The sequence below is a fragment of the Prosopis cineraria genome, unplaced genomic scaffold (assembly GCF_029017545.1).
Source record: "Prosopis cineraria cultivar Desert tree isolate PC_DT_omini unplaced genomic scaffold, ASM2901754v1 PC11, whole genome shotgun sequence".
In the NCBI taxonomy this organism is placed as follows: domain Eukaryota; kingdom Viridiplantae; phylum Streptophyta; class Magnoliopsida; order Fabales; family Fabaceae; genus Prosopis; species Prosopis cineraria.
The window spans coordinates 21,989,989-22,017,256 of NW_026555342.1; the positions used below are offsets into that span (position 1 = coordinate 21,989,989).

Here is a 27,268-nt window from a genome sequence, read left to right on the forward strand (position 1 = left end):
GATCCTAAATTAATAAATTCTAAAAAAGGATGAGGAAATTTTTAACTTGAAAAAAAAAAATTTGGACAAATTTTTTCAAACACTCATCTTCTATATTTTCAATATTTATTTTCTAAATTTTCAATATTATTTTTAGCAATTTTACTACTCATTTTTTTTTAATTTTTCAGCAATTACCGTAGTTATTTTCAATGCATATCTTATATGTTTTTCAGTAAGAAAACACTTATATTTAATTTTTAATATTAAAATTATGGCAGATAAGTATTGAAAATATTTAATATGACTACTAAAAAAAATAAGTAATGAAAATATGAAAGATAAGTGCTACATATGAAAGATGAATGCCAAAAAATTCAATTAAAATTTTTTTAACTCAAGTTAAGGACCATAGCCTATAAAATCAATAATTGCATTAGCAGAACTCCAAAAAAATAAAATTTTATTGAATGACAAAAGTTTTGATCAAAGAAAATTGCATCCATGAACTTTGGGAGGACATTTATTACAAAAAAAGACCAAATAAATTTGAATTTGCTCAATAAGTCAAGAGACCTAAGCATAATGACAATTTGTTGAAAAAGATAAAATTATCCCTAATTATTTTTTAAAAAAAATTTACCTCCCTCACCACCAGCTACCTATTATTGTTGGAGCTTCGAAATCGGTGATCAAGAAAGGTTTGAACCCATAATCTCTTGACTCGCCAAAACCTAATAGCCACTAAGTCACCAAATCTATTTAGTTATAATGGTCAAAAACTAATATGTGTACTAATTATAGTTAACCATTTTTTTGTTATGAACATAAAGTTGACTAGTTAAATTCTTCATTTTTTATTTTATTAATTTTATTTATTAGTCTGTCATAGTCAATTGCAATTGAGAGGTTTGAAAATTCATTAACAATAATATGCAATGGTCAACTACAATTTAGAAGGCCTGAAATCAAGAGGTATGTAAATGACATTTACAGATGAGAACTCATAAAATACATAAATTTTCAAACATTCCAATTTGCAATTGATCATCACAAGTTAATAAATAAAATTAGTAAAATAACACATGAAGTTAAAGATTTAAAGAGTCAGCTTTATCTTCATAATAAAGAAGTGGTTTTTAAAATTAAAATTGTTACATATATGTTAGGCCATGTTTGGTAGGTTGGAATTGTGAAGATGGAAATGGAATTGGGATAGGAATCTGAATAAAGTGATGTTTGGTAGAATTACAATTCCTGGGAATCCTAATTCTATGGAAAAAGCTAATTTTGATTCCTTATGTAAATCTATGGAATTGGGAGCAATTCTATGGAATTGTAATGTTTAAGACACTTTTGCCCTCATACAAATTCCAGAAAGACAAATTTGCCCTCAAAAAAAAATAAAACCCTCATATGCTAGCAAAAAAAAAAAAAGAAAAAGGGAGTATAAAAGGGTGAATAATATTTTTTCTCATTATATATAAAGCGTTATAATATATATATAAGATGGTATTATATATAATATTTGTATATAATTTATATATTTATAATATTTTTTGGTATAAGAAGTAGAATTGATTTGTTTGACATTTTTCTTTTAAATCTACATGTTAGTGTATTATTTTAAAGTAGAAGGGATGGGAACCATTGCCAATTTTATTTTCAAGAAAATATTTCCTCTGATGATAAAAACTTTGTTTGGCCCAAGCTAGTGAATAATAGTTACAAATATAATCTATGATTTATATATATTTTATTAATATAAAAATACATAAGAAAATTGGTACACAATTAATTTTTTATTATGTTTTATTTTAATTTTTATATAGGGGTATTTTTGTCTTTTAAGTATAATTCCATTTCCATGTCTTGCATACCAAACAAAAGTAATGCAAGGATTCCATCTAATTTTTCTGACATACCAAACATACTTTTATAATTCAATTCTATTCCAATTTTGATTCCAATTCTGATTCCAATTACAATTCCAATTCCATCAAAAACTATTCCATCATACCAAACGGGCCTTAGTTTTCTCCATTTTAACTAGTTTTTGTCCATTTTAACTAAATAGATTTAGTGGCTTGATGGCTATAAATTTTTTAATGAGGATTTAAATACCCCTCAGCAACCTTGGAGATTTGATGATTACCAGGGCTAGAATTCTGACACCAGCAATCATCGGTGGTGGTCCTGCAACCTTTGCCGGCTTCAAAACCCTCATATCATGGAGGGAGTTTTTTCAGAAAGAAGCAAGGGAAAATTTTTCTCATTCAAAAAACAAGTTTCAATTATATTTAAATCTCTTATCTTGCAGAGTAATTTCAAATTTATTTGATCATTTTTGTAATAAATAATCTCCAGAAGTTTTTAGATGCGATTTTTTCCTTAATGAATGAAATTAAAAAATTACTGCTGGCTGCTAGAGCCATCAATGATGGTCATCTAGTCACCTAAGACCTGACCGCAATGTCGAGCTTGTAACTGTAGAGTCCACTAGCTGAGTGCTGGTGGCTGGGCCACTTCTTTTATTTTTGTTTTTGTTTTCCTTTTCAAGTTATTAACCTTTTCTTCCTTTAAAAATAATTTAGTCCCAATCTTAAAAAGGCAACAATCTGGTATTTGCGCAATTCTCTAGGCAAGAACACTAATTAATCTCACTTGTAAATTCATCTATTTCAAATTTGGGCTATATAATTGTTGTTGATGATTGAAAACGAGGCTATTAAAATTTAAATGGGTATTATATAATAAAGGAAAAATTTAATTGTTAGTTCTTGTATATTTAGCATGCTTTGACATTAGTTTTTGTACTTTTTCCATTTGCTTCAAGTCCTTTAAATTTCATCAGTTTGCAACGTTAATTCCTCATCACTGGTGAAATTAAATTTACTAATGTGTGCAAAACTCTACTAATTCTATTGCTAAATTAGTAAAATTATAATGAGTTGAATATTATATAAGCAAAATGACCAAGAGCCTTTCTATCTCCCAATCGTAGATATGGTGTCTCTTTCCTTTGAAAGCTTTATCTATCTATGGCCAGTTCCTGAATTTTGATTTAATGTCTTTCTTTCTTTTTATTTTTAATCTTCTATTCATTTTTTATACAACTCTTAAATTTTAAAGCACTAACACTAGAGACAGATAAAACTTAAAGGACTTGGAGCAATTTAAAAAAATATAAGAATTAATACCAAAATACACTAAAATATAGCGACTAACAATTGTGTTTCCCTATAAATAATAAAGAAAATGCTTACGTAAAATTTTTTTATGAATTTAACAATCTGATTCTTGACTCAGATACAAGAAAGATAGTGCAGGGAGAGTAACGTATAGCAAGTTGTTGCAGCTTTGGGACAATGAAACAAGAACACTTGCAAACTTCACTACTCGTTTCAGCTTCATCATCAATGCACTAAACAAAACTCGTGATGGGATTGGAGATGGCATCACATTCTTCTTGGCACACCCAGATTTTCCACTTCCAGTGCCCCAGATGGCACTGGTATTGGTCTTGTGGGTCGTAGAGAGATGAAAGATCCAAATTACCCCAACGAACATCCATTTGTAGCAGTAGAGTTTGACACCTTTCCCAACGTGGATGAGGGTGATCCACCTTATGATCACGTTGGAATCAATGTAAAACAAATGTGGACTCCTTACACAACACAATGGTACACCAAGAATGATGGTAGAAAGTATGATGCTGAGATTTCCTACAATTCTAGCTCATACCAATTAACTGTCAATTTTGCTGGATTTAAGGATAATGCCTCAATTCAACAAGACTATTCCCATAAGATTGACTTGAGAGAGTACCTGCCAGAACAAGTTCAGTTTGGTTTCTCTTCATCCACAGGATTACAATTTGAGTTGCATACACTAAGTTCATGGTCCTTTAATGCAAATGCTGCAATATTGGGAGTAGTGAACAAGGGTAAAAGCAACAAGCAGGGATTGATCATTGGATTGAGCATTGGATCAGTTGTAGTGATTGCAGGGTTATGCATAGCTTGGTTTCTGATATGGAAGTTTAATTGCAGGGCAAAGAAAAATCATGATGGCTTGGATCTTTCCCTGGACGAAGATTTTGAAAGCGTTGGACCGAAGAAATTTTCTTATAATGAGCTCGTAAGAGCAACAGACCACTTTGCAGAGGAACACAAACTTGGAGAAGGAGGCTTTGGTGGGGTCTACAAAGGATTTTTGAGAGGCTTAAATACTTATGTAGCAATTAAGAAGGTGTCCCAAGAATCTAAACAAGGAGTAAAGGAGTATGCCTCTGAAGTAAAGATCATTAGTCAACTAAGGCACAGGAATTTGGTGCAACTGATGGGTTGGTGCCATGAGAAGAATGATTTTCTACTCATTTATGAGTTCATGCCAAATGGAAGCTTAGATTACCATTTATTTCAAAGCAGAAACCTCTTGACAGGGCCAACTAGATATAATATTGCTCAAGGCCTAGCCGCTGCTATACTCTACCTGCATGAAGAGTGGCAGCAATGTGTAGTCCACAGAGACATAAAATCGAGCAATATCATGTTGGATTCAAATTTCAATACTAAACTTGGAGATTTTGGGCTAGCGAGGATCGTGGAACATGGGAAAGGGTTAACAACAACTATTGCAGCAGGAACAAAAGGATACATGGCTCCTGAATGTTTGGCCATGGGTAAGGCAACAAAAGAGTCTGACATGTACAGTTTTGGTGTTGTTGCTTTGGAATTAGCTTGTGGGAGAAAACCGATTGACCCAAATGCTAGTGATGAACAGTTCATGATGGTGGAATGGGTATGGGAACTCTATGGAAGAGGTGAGCTTCTTGAAGCAATTGACAAAAGGCTTGATAATGGAGATTTTGATGAGCAAGAACTTGAAAGGTTAATGATTCTTGGGCTATGGTGTGCTCATCCAGATTACACTATGAGGCCTACAATTAGACAAGCTCTTCATGTACTTAACTTTGAAGCTCCATTGCCCACTCTCCCACCAGTAATGCCAAAACCAGTCTATGTTGCTCCAACTTTTTCAGATATTGGTTCTTCAAATTTTTCATCTGGTTATGCTAGTTCTGCTGCAACCAATCAAGCTAGGCCTTCACCTAGTAATAGATCATACACTGGATCCTCACAATCATCCACATCAGGCACCCATCAAGGAAGAAGAAAAGCCAAGGAAGTTTCTCTTTAGTAAGAAGTTTCTACCTAACCTTCTAGAAAGCTATATTCAAGTGAGAGTTCTGTTTTATGTTATTTAGTTATGTGAGCTTCTTCCCCTGTAATACAATAATTTTAATTTTTCAGCAACCAAACTATTACCAATTTACTTGTAATAATAAAAAAAAAACATACGATCTTATAAAGAAGCGTTCCTATAAGTAATTTTTTGAGAACTTTTTATGAAAACATATAGTGTTTCTTTGAAAAAGCATTCGTATAAGTTCTAAATCGGAAAAAAAAATTTTAATACCCATGGAAACACTTATGGTAATAAGAGCTCCGATATATTCATCCTTTCTAAGCATATTTTATAAACGTTACGTTCCAGCACATTCTACCTCTATATTTAATTTAAGAGTGTTTTCATACATATATGAGCCCTCCTATAAGGGTACTTCCGTACACTTTTTTGGGGGGGATTTGTTTGTTGGGGGGGTATTTGTTGTATTTCTTCAGGAGGACTTCGTTATCATTATTATTTCCTGATCCCATCCTTCTTCAAGGCCATAATTATATATATATCCCACCCGTTTCTTCCTCCTCCTAATGTCTCATGACTCTTACAACTTTTTTTTTTTGGGCCTATCAATCCTGTGCTAACCTTTCTTCTGTGTTTTTTCTCTTTAAAAATATACAAGAACATGGAAAGAACAAACAAAAGATAGTAATAAAATCAAATCATATTGGCAGGCAAAATATCTGGAAATAGATTCCCTCTTAACTTTGTCTCCTAACCTCTAAACACACGTGTGGCAGGATGGTAAATTCTTCAGAAACAAAAGGCCAAAGAATTGATGTGAGAAATTGTATTTTAGAGAACGTGAGAGGACAAGAGAGCAGCAATATGAGAGAAGCTTTTCCCAAAGCATCTTGACATACAAGGGAGGAGGAGTACCGATCCTACGCTAAGCTGTTTTAACTCGCCACATGTTTATTGAGTTTTATTTATAAATTACTTCAATCATATTTATTAAAAAAAATTAAAACTCATTAATATTATTTAAAAATTTAATTTTTTTTAATTTTACACTTAATAAATAAACATATTTTTCTTTTGTTATTAAAATATAATACGAGATAATGGTGAAAACTTATAATATAAAAATTAAGGAGTCAATGTGGTGTCTTATAAATAATAATAAAAAAATATTTCTCTACCTTATAAAGATTATAGGAAGAGATATGTATATTTATGTATATGTATGCATGTAATTTCTTTAGTCTTTATTATAAAAACAGATTCCAGAAGAAATAGATTATTCTTATTATATAAAAAATGTTGAGGTATTTATTAGGTTTTTCTAATATTATCCCTATTTGAAATATTTAAATATGAGAGAAAATGTAACACGAATTTGAAAATTTTTTATTTTAATATGGATAAAATCAAAAAATTATTTTATTTTTAGACCAAATTAAATGACTTAACCATGTCTTCCTAATTTCGATAATGTGATTTAATATGTCGTATATAGAAATGGAAAAATAATATGTATCTATTTTTAAAGCAAAGAAAGGATGCCAAGTCATCTGCTCTGTGATGCCTTCAAATCCACAAAATGGAGTCAATAATAGCATTATGCCTCGTTGAAATTGTACGTTTAGAGGTGGTACACTATAACCCCACCTACTTAAAATTTAATTATATGATCAGAGACATGACAATGCAGACGGTGATTCCAAAATACAATAATGCTAGACTTTGTCTACATAGAGCAAAGTCAACACTTAACGCACATGGAAGTTGATTTTTCCATATTGACTCAGTCAACTCAACTACTGCCTCACACTTATTATCCATATATATCATTTTCTGGGTTTTTTTTTTTTTGTGTGGTCATTGATGAAACCCAGATATTTGTTATTCGTTTCAAATTAATCACATCCAATTAAATTTCAAAGAATGTTTTCCATTCATATACAATGAATGTAAATAATATAGTACCTCTGCTCTTGTGTACATATACTTTCTCAGGGCAACATTTTAAAACTCTATGTGATCTAAATATAAAGGAAAAAATATATTAGTTAATTTTTTTCTCAATATTTCCCCTTTTTAATTAATTGCATAAGCTGTTATTCCTAGCCCTTAGGTACACTTTATTGTGATTATTAATTTTAATTTTAGGCATTAAAATTGTTGAACGTTTGTTATAAAAAGGGCTAGAGTAGTAAAATATAGCCCTATTTTTCCTAATTGCATGTAGACTAAATATAACTCTCTTAAATGGAAGTTATCGAAGAAGTCTGGAGCCTAAGACAAAATCATTAGTAAAACATAGCATGTATAATTGCCCCTTCAAAAAAAAATCCACTAATCATTTTTCATAATCATATATTAAAATTTTGTAATATAATAATTCTAATAAAATACTAAATTAATTTGATAGAGAGATAAAATTAGTGCTTCTACTCCATCTTATGTATTGGGATATAATGTGAATATTAACATTGGTATGGGGCGGCAATATATTTTTAACAAAAAGATGTAGATAGAACTGATGATATGAATGACAGGGCGTGTGAAGATATTTTAGGTCTAAGGCAAAATTATTTGTGTAAAACCTAACATGTGTAATTGTCCCTTCAAAAAAAAAATCCACTCATCATTTTTTACAAAATTATATACTAAAATTATGTAATATAGCGATTTTAATAAATTACTAAATTAATTTAATAGTTAAATGAAAATTAGTATTGACAAAGTGCTTCTACCCTATCTTATTTATTGAAATAGAATATTAACATTAATATGCTATGGCAATATATTTTTAACAAAAAAGACATAATTAAGACTAATAATATCAATGATTAGTGTAAAAAACTAATAATAATTATATAAATTATGAACAAGATTTTAATAAGGCTTAAAGGTGCCATGTTGATGGGCTAAAACTATACAAGGTCTTGATGCTAATATCTGTCAATGTTTTAGACTTCAGAATAAAAAAAGGAGAAAACGAAAAGTGTGACCATGAGAGGACTTTAAAACAAGCTAATGTAGTATAAATTAGTGTATTATAAATCTCACTATTCTTTTGTTACGTAGATAATGAACTCAACTCAATAATTAACGTTATACAGAGAATGGTTGGAACTTTTTAACAAGAATAATTAATACTTTTTATTCTTTTTCATCTACAATTAAATATATAATAATGTAAATATCAATTACACATATATATAATAGGGGTATTAATATTTTTTTTGGAGGCCTAAGGCAATTGCCTCACTTGCCTTGTGGCTTCCACGACCCTGTCAATGATTAATGTAAAAATTAATAATAATTATATAAATCTAAAATAAAATTTTAATAAGGCTTGAAGGTATCAACTTAAAGGTCTGAACTGCACATAGTTTTTATACTAATATTTGTCAATATTTTAAGCTTTAGAGTAAGAAAAGGAGAAAAAAATGAAAAAAATAAAACTATGAGAGGAAGTTAGAGCAAGCTAATATAGTGCAAATTAGTATATTATGGATCTTGCTATTTTTTTTTATGTGGATAATAAGATCAGCTCAATAATTAATGTTATGCTAGGAATGATTGAAGCTTTTGAATAGGAAGAATAATCAATATTTTTTATTCATTTGCAATTAAATAAATAATAATATAAATATCAATTACACATATATAATAGGAGCATTATGAATTTTTTTTTTTTGGAGGCCTAAGGCAATTGTCTCTCTTGCCTCATGGCTTACACGGCCCTATAACTTGTAGGTTACAATTTTTTTTTTTAAATTACTCTAGTTAAATCAAGGATAATTACTCATAATACTTAGTTGTAGAACTAAACAAATTAAGAAAAGAAAGTAGTTGATGATACAAATGTTATCCAGTAAGAACCTATATTTTGGACAAAAAATTAGAAGAAAAGACTTATATTTTAGACAGGAGGTAGTATTAATATTGAAATTTTCTTCTCTCTTTTTGCCGCAACCTTGGACCAAAATTGGAAAAAGGGATTGATGATTGAGCTCAGTTAATTCACATCAATACTTTTCAACTTCATCAAAAAAAGAAGTATGATATGGAGGCGTTTCAATCATTCAGACAACTTCATTAGCCCTTCATTCATATAAAGCAAGTTGTTCCTCCTCAACCTCAAAAGCTTCATATAATTAACCATGGAGACGTCTCAATACAGGAGAAGAACTCATAGCCTTCCTGGTTTAGTCATAACCAAAATATTATTCCTGTTTCTGATAATCCCTGGTGCAGCCTCAATCCATTTTAACTATCAGCAGTTTCTTGAGATGAGTTATGAGGACTTGAAGTTTGATGGAGATGTTTATCAACAAAATGGGTTCCTCCAACTCACCAGGTAATATCATTTAATCTTCTAATTTATACATAATTTTTGTTTGGTTTAGGATAATATGATTTGTATTGGTATTGAGGTTACCTGGTTTCTTCTGATTGATTCAGAAGGCAGTGAGTCTGATTTGGACATTCGTTTAAAGATCAGTGATTACTTATTAGTTAGGAAAGATGATAATGATGGATAGTGAAAGATCAATAAATTGTTAGAAAGAAGAGTAGATTATTAATCTTGAAGATTCTGGTGAAATATGACTTGAAAGTTCTCTCTCTTTCTCTTATGAGAGAAAGGTTTAAAATTATAGAGTCTTTTGAATGATCTTATTTAAGATTTTGATCTTATCTAATAGACTTCCAGACACAACATGTAGATATGAGGCCCTGATCCGTCATCCACTTTGTTATTAAATTTCATTTTATTCTAATAAAAAACAGAGGAAAAACAGGGGATTGTAACTCTGAAAATCAGTATGTCAAGAACCACTTGGACTCAAGTTTAAGAAAAACAAAGGGAGACATGAGAATAATTTTATAATAAATTATGCATGTAACCCCTTATTTAGACGAAATGACACAAAATTTTGCCATATTTTCAAACCTAAAAAGCAGAGCAGATTTGACATTGGTGTAATTTCAATGAAATTCAGTGGAAGTTTATCCAAAACAGATTTGAATGGATTTTGAAAACAGAAGGAATGCCTGCCTAATTTTACTAAAACTAAAAAAAAAAAATCCTTTTCTTTTAGGGAGTGTTTGATTGTGTTCCCATTTTATTTTTAAACATTCTTTTGTAATTAATTTTTTAGAGTTGTTTTTCTGAACAAAACAAAAAGAAAACTCAAAAAAGTTCCTTTTTGATTGTGTTACTTTTTTATTTAAAAAAATGTTATTTTGTAATCAAGTTTCTAGAATTGTTTTTCGGAATAAAACAAAAAAAATGTTTAATTATGTTAATTTGTAAAGTTTTTGAGTCCAATAATGGTGGTTGTTAATGGTTAATGGTAATGACTTATGATAATGATTAACCATAATTGAGTTAGTTTTGAATAATCAAATATATTATGCTTTGAAAACAAAAACAAAACTGCAAAAATGGCTCTAAGATATTTTGATTTTCTTTAAAATAATTTGGGAGAATCATATCTAAAGACCTTTTTCATAAACAAGGATTAATAACAAATTTCATTAAAAAAAAAAACAAGTTCATGTTTGTATTTTAACAATGATTTATTTCGTATTATTTCTTGTCAGAGAATAAATTTCTTACTAGGCTCTTGGATGTGATTTTCCTAAAAAATTATAATAGTTTTGGATATATTTAAATCCAAAACACTCACTAAAATGAATATTTTATTTTATTCTTAAAAACAGAAAAAAATTTAAAATAAAATCAAACATGGCCTTAGTCATAAATTTATCAAATCTCTAACATTTTGACTCTGGCTCAGATATAGAAAAGACAGTGCTGGGAGAGTGACATATAACAAATTGTTACAACTTTGGGACAAGGAAACAGGAAAAATTGCAGACTTCACAACCCATTTCACTTTCATCATTGATTCACCAGATGAAAATCATCGTGGAGATGGCATCACATTCTTCCTGGCACATCCAAACTTTTCACTTCCTGTACCTCCAGATGGCTCTGGGATTGGTCTTGTGGGTCGAAAACAGGTAATGGATGATCCAAATTATACACAAGAGCATCCATTTGTAGCAGTTGAGTTTGATACCTTGCCCAATGACGACGATCCGCCTTATGATCATGTCGGTGTCGACATAAACAAAATGTGGACACCTTACACAACAGAATGGTTAAGTATTAAAGATGGCAGAAAGTATGATGCTGAGATTACCTACAATTCTAGCTCATACCAGTTAAATGTTTTCTTCACTGGATATAAGGATGGCATGGCAATCCAGCAAGATTATTCCCATGGAATTAATTTGAGAGAGATTCTTCCAGATCAGGTTCAGTTTGGCTTCTCTTCAGCCACGGGACTTCTTTGGGAGATACATACACTATGCTCATGGTCCTTTGATTCGAGTCTGCTGGGAGGAAACTAGAGTGCAAGCAAGACAAAGTTAATCATTGGATTAAGTATAGTAATTTGTGGGTTATCGTTATCATGGTTTATGATATTGAAGCTGAAGTGAAGAAGTAAGGAAGATTCACTTTTGAAAGAAGCATTGAACAAAATAAATCTTCCTTCAGTGAAATAAATCTTCCTGTAGAGAAACAAGTCTATAAGTGAATCAGTTTATTTAAGTAACTCTGTCTTACTTGGATAGGTAGCAGAAATCTTTCACAGGAATATGTCATCTTCCTAAAGTAAGAAACTTTATGCTATTAATGTCTGTGCTTCTATGGAATCTAGTCAAATCTTATGAAGACACCCTTGCAATTAGTGTGTAATACAACTGAAACCACTAAAAGCAACACAAACAATGACAATGTGGAGAAACTGTAACCAAATAGTTATACCATAATCTTGATTGACTACTTGTCTAGAATACAAATTTTTTCTTTTCAAACAACAACAACCAGTTTTATCCCATTAAGTGGGGTTAGCTATATGAATTGTATGATGTCATTATGTTTTATTATTTACTAAGTTTTTAAAAACGTTGTTAACAATTTCTAAATGTGTTCTCTTTAGTCTTCTTTTATCCCTCTTAATAGGGTTTAAAGTTATCTATTTCCCTTTTCTCGTGTGCTTCCTGTGATCTTCTTTGTGATGTTCAAACCATCTCAAATGATTTTCTACTATTTTCTTCTCAATAGATGCTGCACTTACTTTTTCTCATACATTTTTCCCCAAAAAGCAAGTGTCTCAATCATTTTGTCTGAAAAAATAAGCGATTCCTTGATATCAACAACAGAAGGTTTTGTTTCACTACATCAAATAACTTCAGAAATCTTTCTTTCAGCTGGAAAGTTATAGAATGGAAGGAATACTGAAGAAGACATCATTTCTATTGTGGATCGAAAGACAAAAAATTGAAGACAGTTTTGAAATACTTTTTAGGCAAAATGGAACAGGGAAACTTCACAGGAGAACCCAGCATGTTATGGTCACGCCTCAAGAGGTTGAAGAACAATATCTGGTGATTGATATCATGAGTACTGTACATCAAAGTTCAGCCCAGCCAGCAGAAACAGAATTCACTTGAAATATTGTCCCGTGCGTACTATCTACAAGTTATTGCTTTAATTAAGCTCGTGCAGTCTATCAACAATACCCATTGATAGAAGACTACTGTAAAAGGTTGATATATCATCAGCTAATCTGAACCTTTGGCAAATGACTAAGAGATAGACAAATTAAGCTTAGGGATTAGCCCATTAAGACCAATGCCTCCTCATTATTTGGAAGGCATAACAGCACTACTACTTTTGTCAACTACTAGATGCCCTTAAATAGGCCATCAAAACCAGTACATTTTTAAAAAATATTTTCAGTAAGAGTCTCAATCAGAGCAAAACATATTGGCATCACATTATATCTCGCCTTTTCAACCAGTGACAAAGATCAAATTAGACATGCTTAGGGAAAATTTAGATTATTAGACTTTGCTCGATGATTGGTGGCTTCTGGTTTGCAGACAATGTTTGTTATACGAGGCAGTGAATATGTCGAGCAATTCATGTGTATGATTTTAATGTTCCACACTCCAACCAGCATTGCTTCTAGGTTTTCCAAGAACCAACTCATATGGCACAAAAAACAGAGGAAAACAGAAATAACTCAAATTCTCAACCACGCTTATGCAGAAAAGAAGGATAAACTTTATATCTAGTTGTTATTGTTATAAGAAACTCTTTCTTTCAGTGAAAATTCAAAGCTATTTTATAAACATATAAAAATACGTAAATATATAGATATATGAGATCTAAATCTATAGCTTAGAGAAACCCAATCAAACCTTGATGACGAAAACTTTTTAATCCTGTGGTCAAATCAATCCCAAAATAAGTCTCCACATGTGCTTAATTTAACCACGTCCTCTTTGCAAGAAGATCCGGAGATCGAATCTGAGGGTGACATTAAAGTTCAGCCCTTTCTCACTGCTTCCCTCGTACCAAATTTTATGGAACAAGGAACAAAAGCAAATTAGAGCACAATAGTCAGTCGAATAAAGCTCCTATTTTGTATTTCACTTGCTATGACTTGCTTCACATAATTAAGCTATATGCGAAATACTTTCTTCAGTTTTATTTATAAGACACCAAAAGTAATTTTTAATTCAAAATATAGAATATCTTGTAATAATTAAACCATTCTTTTCAACTTATTCCTCCTTGATTAGCGTGAAGGTATTTAATGTAGTTCTATTATTATTTAAAGTCAATAATAAAAATGAAAGTATCTCTAACTTTTTTATGATATAAAAAAAAAACTAACTTTTATTAAGATAAGTGAAATAGTTGAAAATGTCTTATAATAAGGATTAGAGAAAGTATTAGCAAAAATGTGTAGAATTAGAAAGCAGCAATGACTTTCAAGCTTGAAATGACAATAAAATCCCCCTCTCACAACTTTTGCTTAAAAAATAATAATTTTTATTCTGTTAATTGTAAGAGTTAAATAAGAAATTATAATTTATCAAATATAATTTTTATTATTGAAAAATAAATTCTCAAAATAATGAGCCCTAATTACAACCTTTGTTCTGTGAATTATAAAGATTGAATAAGAAATTACAACTTATTAATTATAATTTTTGTTGTTGAAAAATAAGTTCTCAAAATAACAAGCCCCAATCACAACTTTTGTTTAAAAAATAATAATTTTTATTCCAAAAAATCTCAAAAACTAAATAAAAAATTACAACTTGTCAATAAAAATAAAATAATTTTTTTAATTTAAAATTTATTGACATAAGAGTCTCCAGGGACTTAAGTAAAATTATGACATTTTGAAGAATTAGATTGTCATCTATATAATTTAGCAAGATTTTTTTATTATTTTTTTCTTTTTTTGTTGTTGAATCAGACACATGAGTTAATTATTGTGAGCTTGAAAAAAACACTACTTTAAAAAAAAAAGTTTTAGTGACGTTTGAAATTTTAATAGACATAATAGTAGAGCATATAAATTAGTAGTTTCCCAGTATAAAAAACATAGACAATAATTACATTTAGCAACATAGGCGAGACTTACAACTTTTACTTAACAGAGGTTGGGGATCCATTGCGTATAAGAGATTTTTTGCACCATTTTTAGAGAATTCATAGATAACATTGTACTCTATTTAAATAAAAGATCCCAGTAACTTTTTGTAGAATATTTTATGGCTAGATTTTAGGGGCAATTAAAAGACACTACGCTAGGAATACTGGACCCCGCCTAGTTTGATTGATTTTTGAGCTGGAAATATATATTTTAAATTTTCTAGTATACATGTGCGACGCGTTCCTGCGAAAGGACAGGAGTTGAAGACTCGAAGTTATCATCACGCTCATGTAACTAAGGGCCTGTTTGGATGCAGTCTGAGAGTCGATTGTGACTTCAAAATCATGATTTTGAAAATATTTATTCAAACACCCCAATTTTTTAAAACTTTATTTGGCTTTCCAAACTTCATTTGGGAGAAGCTGAATTTTGTTCCATTTAAAAATCTAAACTCCAATTTTTTAAAATTAATTTTTAAAAATTTATCCAAACATCATCGTATTTTGATAATCATTTTTTTGTGATTAATTTTTTTCAATTAAAATCCAAGAAGGCCTAAAGCGTTTCAAGCATGCCAGGTTAAGGTTTTGTACAATGAAAAAGTTTGCGCAAAGTATCTATTTCAGGGTCAAGGTTTAAATCTTGCCGTAAAATATTCTACCAACAGTTACTGGCATCGTTAATTTAAATATAGTACAATTTTACTTTTAAATCATAAAGAAAAAAAATTAATAATAAAATATTTTTAAAATATATAAATAATAATTTAATAACTCAAAATGTCATTATTGCAGTGAAATCCCTAAAACTTTTTATATCATTAATGAATTGATATAAATAATTAAATTATTTTTGTTAAAAATAAAACGATTCATAAGTTTTATTTAAATAGTCACAAATTTTTTTCTTATATTCACAACAATGCAATAGCAAATAAAAAATTTAACATGTGAAGTTATAGTTTATTGTTACATTGTCGTGAATATAAAAAGAAAAGTTGTGATTATTTAAATAAAATTTATGAATCATTTTATTTTTAATAAGGACAATTTTGTCATTTAAATAGATTTATTAATGATAGAAAAATTATTAATAACTTTAATAAAATTATGATATTTTAAAAGATTAAATTATTATTTATATAATTTAAAGAAATTTTATTATTATTTTCTCTAAAAAAATGGTGCAAAAAATCTTTGATCTATAATGGATCCCAATGTCTGTTGGTAAAAGTTGTATGTTCCACCAACTTTGCTACATGTAAATGGGTTAGGTATAAATATATATAAAAAAAATACATTGATGGTGTAACTAATTTTGCCCTTCAATCCTAAAAATGATTATTGGCCAAGAAAAAAAAATCCTAAAAATGATTAAAAAAATATCCCAATCCATAACAAACGTATACCTTAGAAAACAATGACTGTAAAGTAAAACACATAATTATTTTATTTGACTTAGCTTGAAATGCAGACATGAAGCCAAAATACATGTACATTCAAATTTATTCTATTTGGTAAAAATTAACCCTCCACATAATATTTTATTTTCTTAATTATCATTACAGTCACATAAAAGCACTTCAATTCAAAACTCATATGGAAGTTACTCCAATTCTTGCCTCTCTTTTCTATGCTATCCAAATTAGTTCAAACCCTCTTCTTTCCCCTTATATATCTGTGAAGTGCTTAAGGTTTGTGCTAGTTTTTTTCATTTGCATTTTTTGGTCAAATATAATTTCAATCATTTTGACATTCAAGGTTAAATTATGGATTATTCCACCGATTTTTAGGTTTTATAAGCAAAACTATATCATAGTACATACATTATAGATATTTTTGCTCCTAACATATTTACATGTGGCATAATAGGTAAGACCCAAAATCCTTACTTAACATATGTTTGTCCTCCATTACAGATTGAAGATTTTTGCATCATTTATAAGCGTGCATGGGTAAAACTCGCTAAAAAAAATTACTTAGCAGGTGTTTTTTTCTTGAATATCTTTTCTTTTTTGTCATCATTAAAAGTCATAACCAAAGGTCTTTATTTATTTATTTATTCTCCTGTCTTGTGTTGCTCAGCTCCCACATTCCCTATCTACAGATATAAAAAGGGAGAATTACGTTGAATGACCTGCATGTACTAAAGTACATATTCAATTAATCTTGACGAGTTTATGATTCAAACCTAATTGTCCTTTAATTCAGTTAGTTGGCCTAATATTTTCTGATATTAATACGTTGAAATTTGTAATTGGGCCTGTTGTACATACATTGGGCCGTAGGATCTTTGATTCTTTATTTTATGTTCTTGACGTTTAGTGGGCTATACAAGGAGAAGCCGAAAATGTGTTAGTGGGGAATTGTATTCAGTATTTTGTCAATAGCCCAGAAAGCATAATAAAATAATTATTCAGTTTTATTCCATGCTCCTGTAGCTAGCATGCTTGATTGGCTTGCCAAACCGTGACTAATAAAGAAGAATGAGTACTGGGGTATGTTAGAGTAGGGGAAAGGAAATTTTCACGGGATTTTAGGTTAGTATTATTACTAGATAGATACTAGATTTTCGAGCATAGTAACAAATTTTATCCCAAGCTTGTAAATTTTTTTCTACATGTAAAGATCAATTAATTAAGTCATTACTATATACAAGCAAGAGAGAACTATATCTTGATGGAATTCTTTACATGGATGAATTTTTTTTTATAGAAAAACTACATATAGGTTCTACAAGAGTAACTTATTTACAAATATGTCCGGCAAAATTCAAAAACTATAGTTAAGTCTCTTGAGACTTGAGTGTTATTTATGATTTGCTTGCAAATACAATGTTGCCCTTTCTTATTAGGTTACTGTGACAAATATGTCCCTCTCCCTCAATTAAAGATTATGCACGCTCCATTCATGTTTGCGGTGGCATTGTAATCGACAATCTCTCTACCTTGTTTTTCTTTAGTCGCTGCAAAAAAATGACTTTTGGTGGTGACTTTTAATGACAACAAAAAAAGTCATCGTCAAAAGTATATTTTTAGTGGCGATAATTAGAAGTCACTGCTAAAAGTAGACCTTTGACGGTGACATTGTGATACTACTAAAAGTAGTCAACAAAAGTCAATTTTTAATAGTGACATTTAATTATTGCCAACTAAGGCCCCTTTTTAGCAGCGATATTTAATTGTGGTTGTTAAAAATTACTTTTAGCAATAACAAATCATTGCAACCAAAAGTATTTTTATAAAAAAATAAGTAAAAAATCAAAAATAATTTATGTAATTACTTTTTGCAGCAACAAATCATTGCTGCCAAAAGTATTTTCATAAAAAATAATTAAAAATAAAAAATAACTTATGTAATTACATTTAGTATTTTTCACAAAAAATAATTAAAAAATAAAAAAATTTACATAATTAATTTTAGTGACGACAAGCTGTCGCTGCCAAAAGTATTTTCATAAAAAATAATTTAAAAATAAAAAATAATTTTTGTAATTAAGTATTTTCATCAAATATAATTAAAAATAAAAAATAATTTATATGATTATTTTTAGTGGCGACAAACAGTTACTACAAAAAAGTTTTTTCATAAAAAATAATTAAAAAACTAAAAAAATTTATAAATTCTTTTAGTGAGAAAATTTGTTACCACTAAAAGTATTTATATATAGAATGAGAAATAAATAACATTGAAATGTTAAAATTATACATAAGCATTAGAATGTTAAAGTTATACAGATGTTGTAAGATGCAAATGATATTGCATACTATTTATCACATTACGCAATTGATATTTGGTTTAATATACAAATAGTGTCTACTTCATTTGCTGAGCTTTACTTTTCACTACCACAAGATTATTTGAATAAGATGCTCCATAGTTAATAGTTATTTAAAATAAGTAACAAAATAGGTAGAGAATACTTGATGGTTTTTTAAATTATGGATAAAATTATGTATAAACTTATTAAAGTTTGTTTATTTTAAATTGTAAAGTTATTGGGAAGTATTCTCTATTAACTTTAGATTGATTTTGTTAAAGAGACTTTAATAAAAGTTTAAACTAATTTAGATCGAGTCAAGACAAGATTCTTTCTATTTTAATTATGAAATATCACTTATATTTTTTAACATGGATTTTTTGTGTTTAGTATCTACTTTGAGTTTATCACATGTCTCCCCATTTTCTATCTCGAAGATAATAAAGAATAATTGTTTAAAATAACCATTAACAAAATTTATATAATTAAAATAACTTTTTTTATTAAAATAATTTTAAGATAATTGAAAAAATATAGATAAAATTTATTTTAAATAAAAGAAGGGGATTCATCTAACTTAGGAGAAGATAAAAGTTTAATAATTTATTTATTAATTTTTGAGAAAAATATGGAAAAAAGGTAAAAGATATTTAATGTAAACTAATATAATACATACTGATAAATAAATTATATACTTACTTATTTTTATTTAAAAAATAAAAATAACATTTAAAAATTGGTAAAAATGTTTATCATAAAATTATTTAATATTTGAAAATTATTTCATTTTAAGTTTATTTTCCCAATAAAAATAATATTTTATTAAAAAATATAACATATATATACACTCAGAAATTATTTTAACATATTAATAAATGAAAATAAAATAAAATATATATTTATATATTTTTAATAATATATTGTTTGATATAAGCATATGTAGTTAAATAATATAAATTTAATTTTGCATATAATAACTATAGGTATATTTTAGCTCAACTAGCAACAAAGGAGGACTTAATGCTTAAGAGGTGGAGGTCAAGGGCTTAAATCCTGGTTTGGACATATTTCACAATAAATATGCATATTTCATAATGAATATGTGATGTGACATGTAGTGACGACGTGGCGTGATGTGGCATAAGTTGTTAGGTGACGTGGTACAAGGAGGTGCACACGTGATAGGTGATGTGGCATAAGGAGGTGCTAACGTGGCATGAGATGAATTTTTTTATTTTTTTAAAATGTTAACTTTTGGTGGTGACAAAAAGTTATTGCTAAAGATTTTTAGTGGCAACTTTTCACCGTCAAATGGTCGCCACTAAAAATCTTATCACTAATAGTTTTTGATGGTGACAAACATAGTCTTTGCTAAAAGTATATCTTTAGTAGTGACGTTTGTTGTTGCCAAAGGTAAACTTTTAGTGGCAAAATTTTTTTGGCAGCGACAATTGTATACTTTTGGTGGCAACTATATTTGTCATTGTCAAAAACTATTAGTGACAAGACTTTTGGTAACGATTTTTTGATGATGGAAAGTCGTCGTTAAAAACTTGTAATGGCGACTCTTGAATTTTAAAGTTGCTGTCAAAAGTCATTTTTGTTTTTGTAGTGAGTGGTCTAAGCATACAAAATTGTCAAGGAAAAATCCACATGATGATTTTAATATGAGCTACTCCTTCGTCATCATCACAAACGACCATGATTGACACTGCTTCTCCTTGTTCATATAATAGCTTTGCATGCCAAAAGCCCTATTTGAATCAAATGGTAAGATTTCATTTATTCAATTTAAGTTTTCATTATTGTAAGCTAAGTATAGGGTAATGGAAAAGAGATTTGACAGTTTGCAAAAAAGTTTGAACATTGGCTTTGCTAGATACAATTTATTTAAAAAAAAAATAGAGAAACCAAGTTCAATTATGGGGAAAAGGTTACTAAGAACAAAATTGGTTTGAGTGATCAATCTTATAATTACTCAATGAATGATAGGTTTAACTATTGGATCTATGAAGTTATAGTTGTAAAAAATTAAAATGATGGTACATAATTAGTCTTACAATTAGATATGTAAAATTACAGTTGCTAAAAATTGAAGTGATAGTTGTAAATTATTGATCAAATAATTGTAAACAATTATGGTTAAACTTGTTAGTATTGCATAATTAGTTTAACTATTGTGCATATGAAATTATAGTTGTAAAAAATTAAAGTGATAGTTATAAGTTATTGATAAGATAGTTGTAAATGTTTAGTGTTAAACTTATTAGTAATACATGATTAGTTTAATTATTAGATATATGAAATTAAAGTTGTAAAAAATTAAAGTAATAGTTGTAAATTAATGATAAGATAGTTGTAAATTATAATTTGATTTACAAAAAAATTGTAAATCATAATTTGTAAATTATAAATAGGGGCAGTGTTACAATCTGTAAATTACAGTTTGTTTATGAAAGTCAATTGTAAATTATAAGCCAATCATTTATGATTTTTTATTATCAATATATAGATAAATTGCTTATGAAATCAACAAAAAATACTTAAAAATCTTTGCAGTATTAGTTGAGAATTTAGAAAAGTCAACTGTAAATTTCAAGCCAATCAATATTGCAAGCAAGAAACATGATATGTTATTAAAATTTTAATAATTTAAGGTTTGTAATTATAATTAATGTTCTTATGGATATCTAATTGTCATTTTCCATACTTTTTTTTAAGAAACCTATCGGAAACTAGAGGTTCCTAGGTTGTTCAGTGCCTTGTGGCATTACACTAAAGCGCTTCAAGCATCCCAGGTTTAGGTACAATTAAAATTTTGCACAAAGTATGCATTCCGGGATTACGATGTAATGGTATTAATAAAATGGGCAACCGATACATCTTTGATTCAAATATAGTTCAATTTTTCGGATAAAAAATATAGTTCAATTTTTATCTATGAATCCTTAAAAAAAATGTGAAAAATCTTAATTTGTAATGGAAGCCAAACGGTCGTTAAATAAAGCTTGTGAATCCCACCTACTACTCTATATATATATATATATATATCATATGTAAATGGGGTAAGGACAAAAATATTTATAAAGTAATATACTATAGTGTAATTTTGCCAGTTAATCCTACCTCTAAATCCATGACAAATTTACACGTTGGCAAACGTTAACAGTGAATGTCAGAAACATTGATATTTAATTAAACTAAGTGCAGGAATGAAAAAACATATAGCCAAATTTGTTCTAATTGACAGAAATGAACTCTTAGCACAATATTTTATTTTATTACGCATCACTGCCACATAAAAACACTCATTTTCGAAACACATCTGGAAGCTACCTCAACTCTTACCTCTCTTTTCTCTCCACTACTCAAGTTATAGTTCAAACTCTCTTCCCCTAACCTCGTGACTTCGAAGGGTAATAAAACAAAATAGTGTTAAAGTATAAAAATACTCGAAAACGGATTTTTTTTTAAGTTTTTGATATCCTTTAATCAACAATAATATATGTATACCCATTAACTTTATAAATTAAAGAGGCTAACTTTTCCCAATTTGTTAAGTTTTATCCTTAAAAACTTAATGGTCAACATCAAGATATTTTAACGGATTCGAGAAGATTGACCTCTTTTATAAAGTTAACATGTATTCATACATTATTGTTAACTTGAGGATACCAAAAACTCATGAAATAAAATATTGTGCTTAAGCTTTGTACTAGTTAGCACAAATTTGAATGCATGTATTTTTTTTTTTCATGTATATTGAGTAAAAAAAAAATCAATTATTTGGACATTCCCAGTTAATGTTTGCCAAACATATGTCTTTGTTTTAAGCGAGATATTTTTGCACCCTTTTAAAGATTTTTATTGAAAAAATTGCATCATAGTAAAATGCATTATGTTTACTTTTGCTTCTAACCCATTCACAAGTAACGAAGTAAGAACCGTACAATTCTTACTTAGTGGATGTTGGGCCTCTGTTATAGATTGGAAATTTTTGCATGATTTTTTAAATTTCATGTGTAAAATTATACACCATACTTAAAGTAAAGATACCGGTAATTCCTCACAGAATACTCTATGGATAAATTTGCACATTACACTTTATTTCATGCGTGTTTGCTTGCACGTACAAATTGTGAGGTGCCTGGTGTATGTGGTCTGCACGCGACTTATTTGATCTTATTAGCTTTCTCCACCTCATCACTGTCCTGTCTCCACGTTTTTTTAGCTCCCACGTTAGACATTACCTCCCCCAGATATAAAACCATAAACGACGTGCCTGCGCTCATATTTAGTGAGGTGGACCCCGAACATGATAAGTATATTCAAGACTGAAAGAGAATCATTCACCCATTATGCATTTCTCAAACCTGTTTTTTTGTTCTTTTTCTGTTCCTTTGGCATTCACCCATTAACTTCACGATATTTCCTTGTCACAGCTGCGGACCTAAGGAGACATTGATTGTATATTGAATGATGATGAGTTGGCGTCCGGAGCTGCGAGAGCTCTCCTCTATTCTTGACTCTGTCCCCAAGTTATTTAACGATCTCCATTTCCCTAAATTTTAGGAAAGAATCTCTCCACTTCTGCAATTTTCACTTTTTAAGGATAGTTACTTGTCTTGATAATCTTTGACTTTGTGGCTAAAACTTTTCTTCTCCTTCTAGAAAATTCATAATTAGTGTTAAATATAATTTTAAATCCTTTTTTAATTTGTACTATATAAAATTTTATTTGAAAGTGTAAATGAGGAAATATATATGTTCAAATTTATTCTAACTAGCATAAACTTTAAGTACAATATTTTATTTTGTCACATTTCTCAGCCAAGAGAGGAGGAGAAGAGGGTTTGCACTAACTTGGATAGTGAAGAGAAGATAGCGAGGAGTCGGTGTAGTTTCCAATAGGTTTTGAATGTGTGTTTACATAACTATGATGTATGACAAAATAAAATATTGAGTCTAGGGTTAATTTTTGCCCATTAGAACAAATTTGAATACATGTATCTTCATATCATCACTACTGAGTCAAATAAAATATTGTTTATGGCATTTGGCCTCCGTTATGAATTAATTAGGGATTTTTGCACTGTTTATACTTGAATCATGAGGTAAGATATGCACCATCACCCTGAAAGTTAATGTAAAAAGGGAGAATTACGTTAAACGACCTGCATGTTCTAAAGTACATATTCAATCAATTTTGACGAGTTTATGATTGAAACCTAACAGTCGTTTCAGTTCTACTACTCATAGTTCTGATTCTGGAATTACTTTCATTTTGGGAGTATTCTAAGTTTTGTTTAACTATACATGTTGGCATATTCCATGCTTCTCAACTTAGCCATTTTTCTTGTTTAAAGTATCGCAACTGGTCTTGTCTAATGACGGATACTTAGTTTGACTTTATGCTGGTTCTATTATTTTCCTGTGACTGGAAAGGCTAACAAAGGGCAAAAATCATAGAAATCCAATTAAGTATCATCAAATGGAAATTAATTCTTTTGTCATTTGCGTCAAAAGGATCAAAGGAAGCGAAAAAGAGATTAAAAAAAAGAAAAAAATAATTAATAAATAATTGATTGTGTGAATCAATTTTATACTTGAGGATCCTTATTGAGTTGGCTGTAACCTTAGTTAGTTGGAGGTGCATTGAGTTTTTCAAATGAGTTGATTAGCCTAATTTTCCTACTCTAATTTGATTTTTGTACTTGTTACTACTAATCCTCAATCATGATGAAGTTTATGTGGTTGAATGCAATTGGCTAAGGCTTGTTGCTTTAGTTAAGACGTTCTCTTTGGGAAAAATGACTGAACTAAAATTTGATAGCATGATTGAAGAATGGGGTCCTTTTGAGATTACAACTTCTTGAGCAATGCCATTTGTGTTTTTTTTATTCCCTCTGGGAAAATGTCACTGCAGGACCTTTGAAGCAATTTTATAGCAAAAAATACCAAAAGAATTTGAATTATCATAATAGGACTAGGGAACTAAAATATAAATAAATTTGAGTGTGAAATAACCATAATACCCTTGCTTCTTTTATAAAAAAAAAGTCAAGCCAATAGTCATCAGCGTTGGCTATCGGACCACCGGTGACCGTAGCTCCAATGATAGTGACAATTTTATTGAATAATTAGTAAAGGTAGTTAAGGGAGGTTTGATCCAATGATGCATTGACCACTTAAAAAGCTTGGTGGCTACCAAGCTCTTTTAATCTTATTAGGCAAAACAAAATATATATGTAATCACCCAAATTCATAAATTACTTCCATGTTATAACATAATGGTAACTTGTAAATTAACATGTTCATATAAGTATTAAATTTAGTTTCCAAATCACTTGTTTGTTATAAGATAATTGTGAATTGTTAATTCCTAAATGGCACTTGTTATTTTACTGATTCTACTTGTTAATTGGACATATTCTATTAAAATTAGGGGTTTAAAAATTCATGTATTTTATAAGTTCTCAATTGTAAATTAACATGAGTGTCATTAAAATAATGTTCATATAGGTAATAAATCTATTTTTCAAACCACTTGTTTGTTATAACATAACAATAACTTGTTAATTCCTAAATAACACTTACTCCCTCCATTTAAAAATGTAAGGCATTTTTAGTCTTTTAAAGTATAATCATTTTCTTTTTTTCCAAAATTGCCCCTATTGGTAGTGACTTTATATTTAGGTGTTTAATAGATGTAAATATAGAAAGATAAGGTTAGTTTAAAAGAAGGTAACTACTTTATTGAGGTGAGATTCAGTTAAAAATGTCTTACATTTTTGAATGAAGGGAGTATTATTTTATTAATATTACTAGTTAATTAGACATAGTCTTTTAAAATGAGGATTTAAAAATTCATGCATTTTACATGTTCTTAATTGTAAATTGACATTTGAGTGTCATTAAAATAACATGTGCATATAGGTAAAAAATTTAGTTTCCAAACCACTTGTTTGTTATAACATAAGGGTGACTTGTTAATTTCTAAACTTCACTTATTATTTTTCTAATGTTACTTATTAAACTAAATACATGAATTTTCAAACTCCCCAATTTGTAATTGATTATATCAGACTAACAAATAACTTAAATAAAATAATAAGAATTGTTCAGGAATTAACAAGTCTCCATTATGTTATAATTTGAAAGTAGTTTAAAAATTTGGGTGACTATATATATATTTTTTGCCTTATAAGATTATAAGGCTATGGTGGTTACCAAGCCACCAAACTTTTTAAATAGCCAATGGGTCATAGGATCAAACTCCCTTTGACCTCCTTCATCAATTATTCAATAAAATTGTCACCAAAGCTCTGATAACTGGTCGGGGCTTTGATGGCTGGTGCCGACAACAATAGAGTTTACTTTAATTTTTTCTAAAAGTAAGGGCATTATGGTCATTTCACGCATGAGTCTCCCAATCCTGCGGTGATAATTCATATTCTTTTAATCCTCTTTTGCTATAAAATTGCCTCAGAGGTTCTGCAGTGATATGTCCTCTTTTTCTTTTGTGCAAAGTTATTTCTTTCTTTTGCTAGAGGGCAAAGAAATATTTAAAAGGCTGTCATTTTCAACATTTTTTTTATTCTTTATTCTTTTCTTTTTCTTTTCAACGTTTTTAAAGATTTTTATTTCATAGTTCAAAATCTTGCAGGTTTGATAGCACATTAATGTTTTGTTTCTTGAAAATGTGCACAGTGCATTATACTAAAAAGGAATAATTTACTTAGTTGGATTTAGCTCAAGTTTTATATATTCTTATTAATTGTTTACCTTCTAATTATCAAGTGTGAGGCTTTGTAATTGTGTTTATGTGAATGGAAGCTAAAATTTGAAATAAACGAGAAGGTACAATATCTTTAATAACGATAGGGAACAACAAGCTAGAGATGCCTTCTCATATATTAGACGGGATCAAAGATTAAACCATACTGATTCTAATTGGTATAGTTGAATTTGTTGTAGATTTTATTATAATTGACAGTAATTTTCTTTGTTTAATACAGCCTGGAGGCATGATAAAACTCTCCAGGGGAGACCAGCCAAGCTGCTATAAATATGGGAGAATTAATGCTTTCTTCAAAAATAAATTAAATGCGTACTGTCATCCGTACTAGGAATGCTCGAATGTCTTAATTATAGGACATTAAAATTGTTTTTGCATAAAAAAGTTAAAAACAAAAAGTAAAGGTAACATGAGAATTCAATTAAAAAAAAAAACAATGTGAGAATTGACATGTTTTATTACACTGGCCCCTTAAATAAAAGTAAAATTAAATATACGGTCCGTACGTGTGGATTCTTTTTCTCTTGACAGCTTTCCCAATTAATCTCGTCACTCTTATGTATCCTCACATTTTCCTCATCAAGTCTGGATCTGGTATGTGATATAAGTCTACTCATTCAATGAGTGTTTTAATTTTAACTATTGAATTTTATCAATACTTAAAAATTAGTAAGATACATTTTTTTTCAAAAATTTAAAATAATTCTTACTCTTTTCATACGCTATCCCCTATAAATTTCAAGATTTGGTACTTTCATAATATTATATGATAAAATCTCTATCAGTCATTGGATTAAATTGAACAACTATTATCATGCCAAGTGAGATATTTATTGAATGAGTAGATTTAAGCTATTTTCCAGATCCAAATCCTACCTTCATTACTCTCCTGTCTCCTCACTTTTTCACCTCCCACATTCCCTCCCCACATATATAAAAAGAGAGAATTACGTTAAACGACCTGCATGAGCTCGAGTACACACATATTCAGTTAATCATA

The 27,268-nt window shown here is 29.2% G+C and overlaps 2 protein-coding genes across 2 annotated transcripts in view; both read left to right on the forward strand.

Moving 5' to 3' along the window:
- LOC129286705 (L-type lectin-domain containing receptor kinase IX.1-like) overlaps window positions 1-5,368 on the forward strand; it is a 13,541-nt gene extending 8,173 nt beyond the window's left edge. Inside the window, 2 exon segments of the mRNA XM_054922705.1 lie at window positions 3,289-3,479; window positions 3,482-5,368. Of these exon segments, the coding sequence (XP_054778680.1) occupies window positions 3,289-3,479; window positions 3,482-5,181 (1,891 nt within the window). The 3' untranslated portion in view covers window positions 5,182-5,368.
- A 3,803-nt stretch (window positions 5,369-9,171) lies between these two features.
- LOC129285338 (mannose/glucose-specific lectin-like) lies at window positions 9,172-11,928 on the forward strand. Its single transcript, XM_054920975.1, has 2 exons — window positions 9,172-9,538; window positions 10,983-11,928. The coding sequence occupies exons 1-2, from the start codon at window positions 9,342-9,344 to the stop codon at window positions 11,599-11,601; spliced, it is 816 nt and encodes a 271-aa protein (XP_054776950.1). The 5' UTR covers window positions 9,172-9,341; the 3' UTR covers window positions 11,602-11,928.
- Window positions 11,929-27,268: the final 15,340 nt, after the last annotated feature.

What these genes read in the sequence shown, in the direction of transcription:
- LOC129285338 (XM_054920975.1), top strand. Translation starts at nt 9,342, where the DNA reads ATGGAGACGTCTCAATACAGGAGAAGAACTCATAGCCTTCCTGGTTTA. An exon ending in GGGTTCCTCCAACTCACCAG is followed by an intron (nt 9,539 to 10,982) that starts GTAATATCATTT and finishes ACTCTGGCTCAG; the next exon opens with ATATAGAAAAGACAGTGCTG.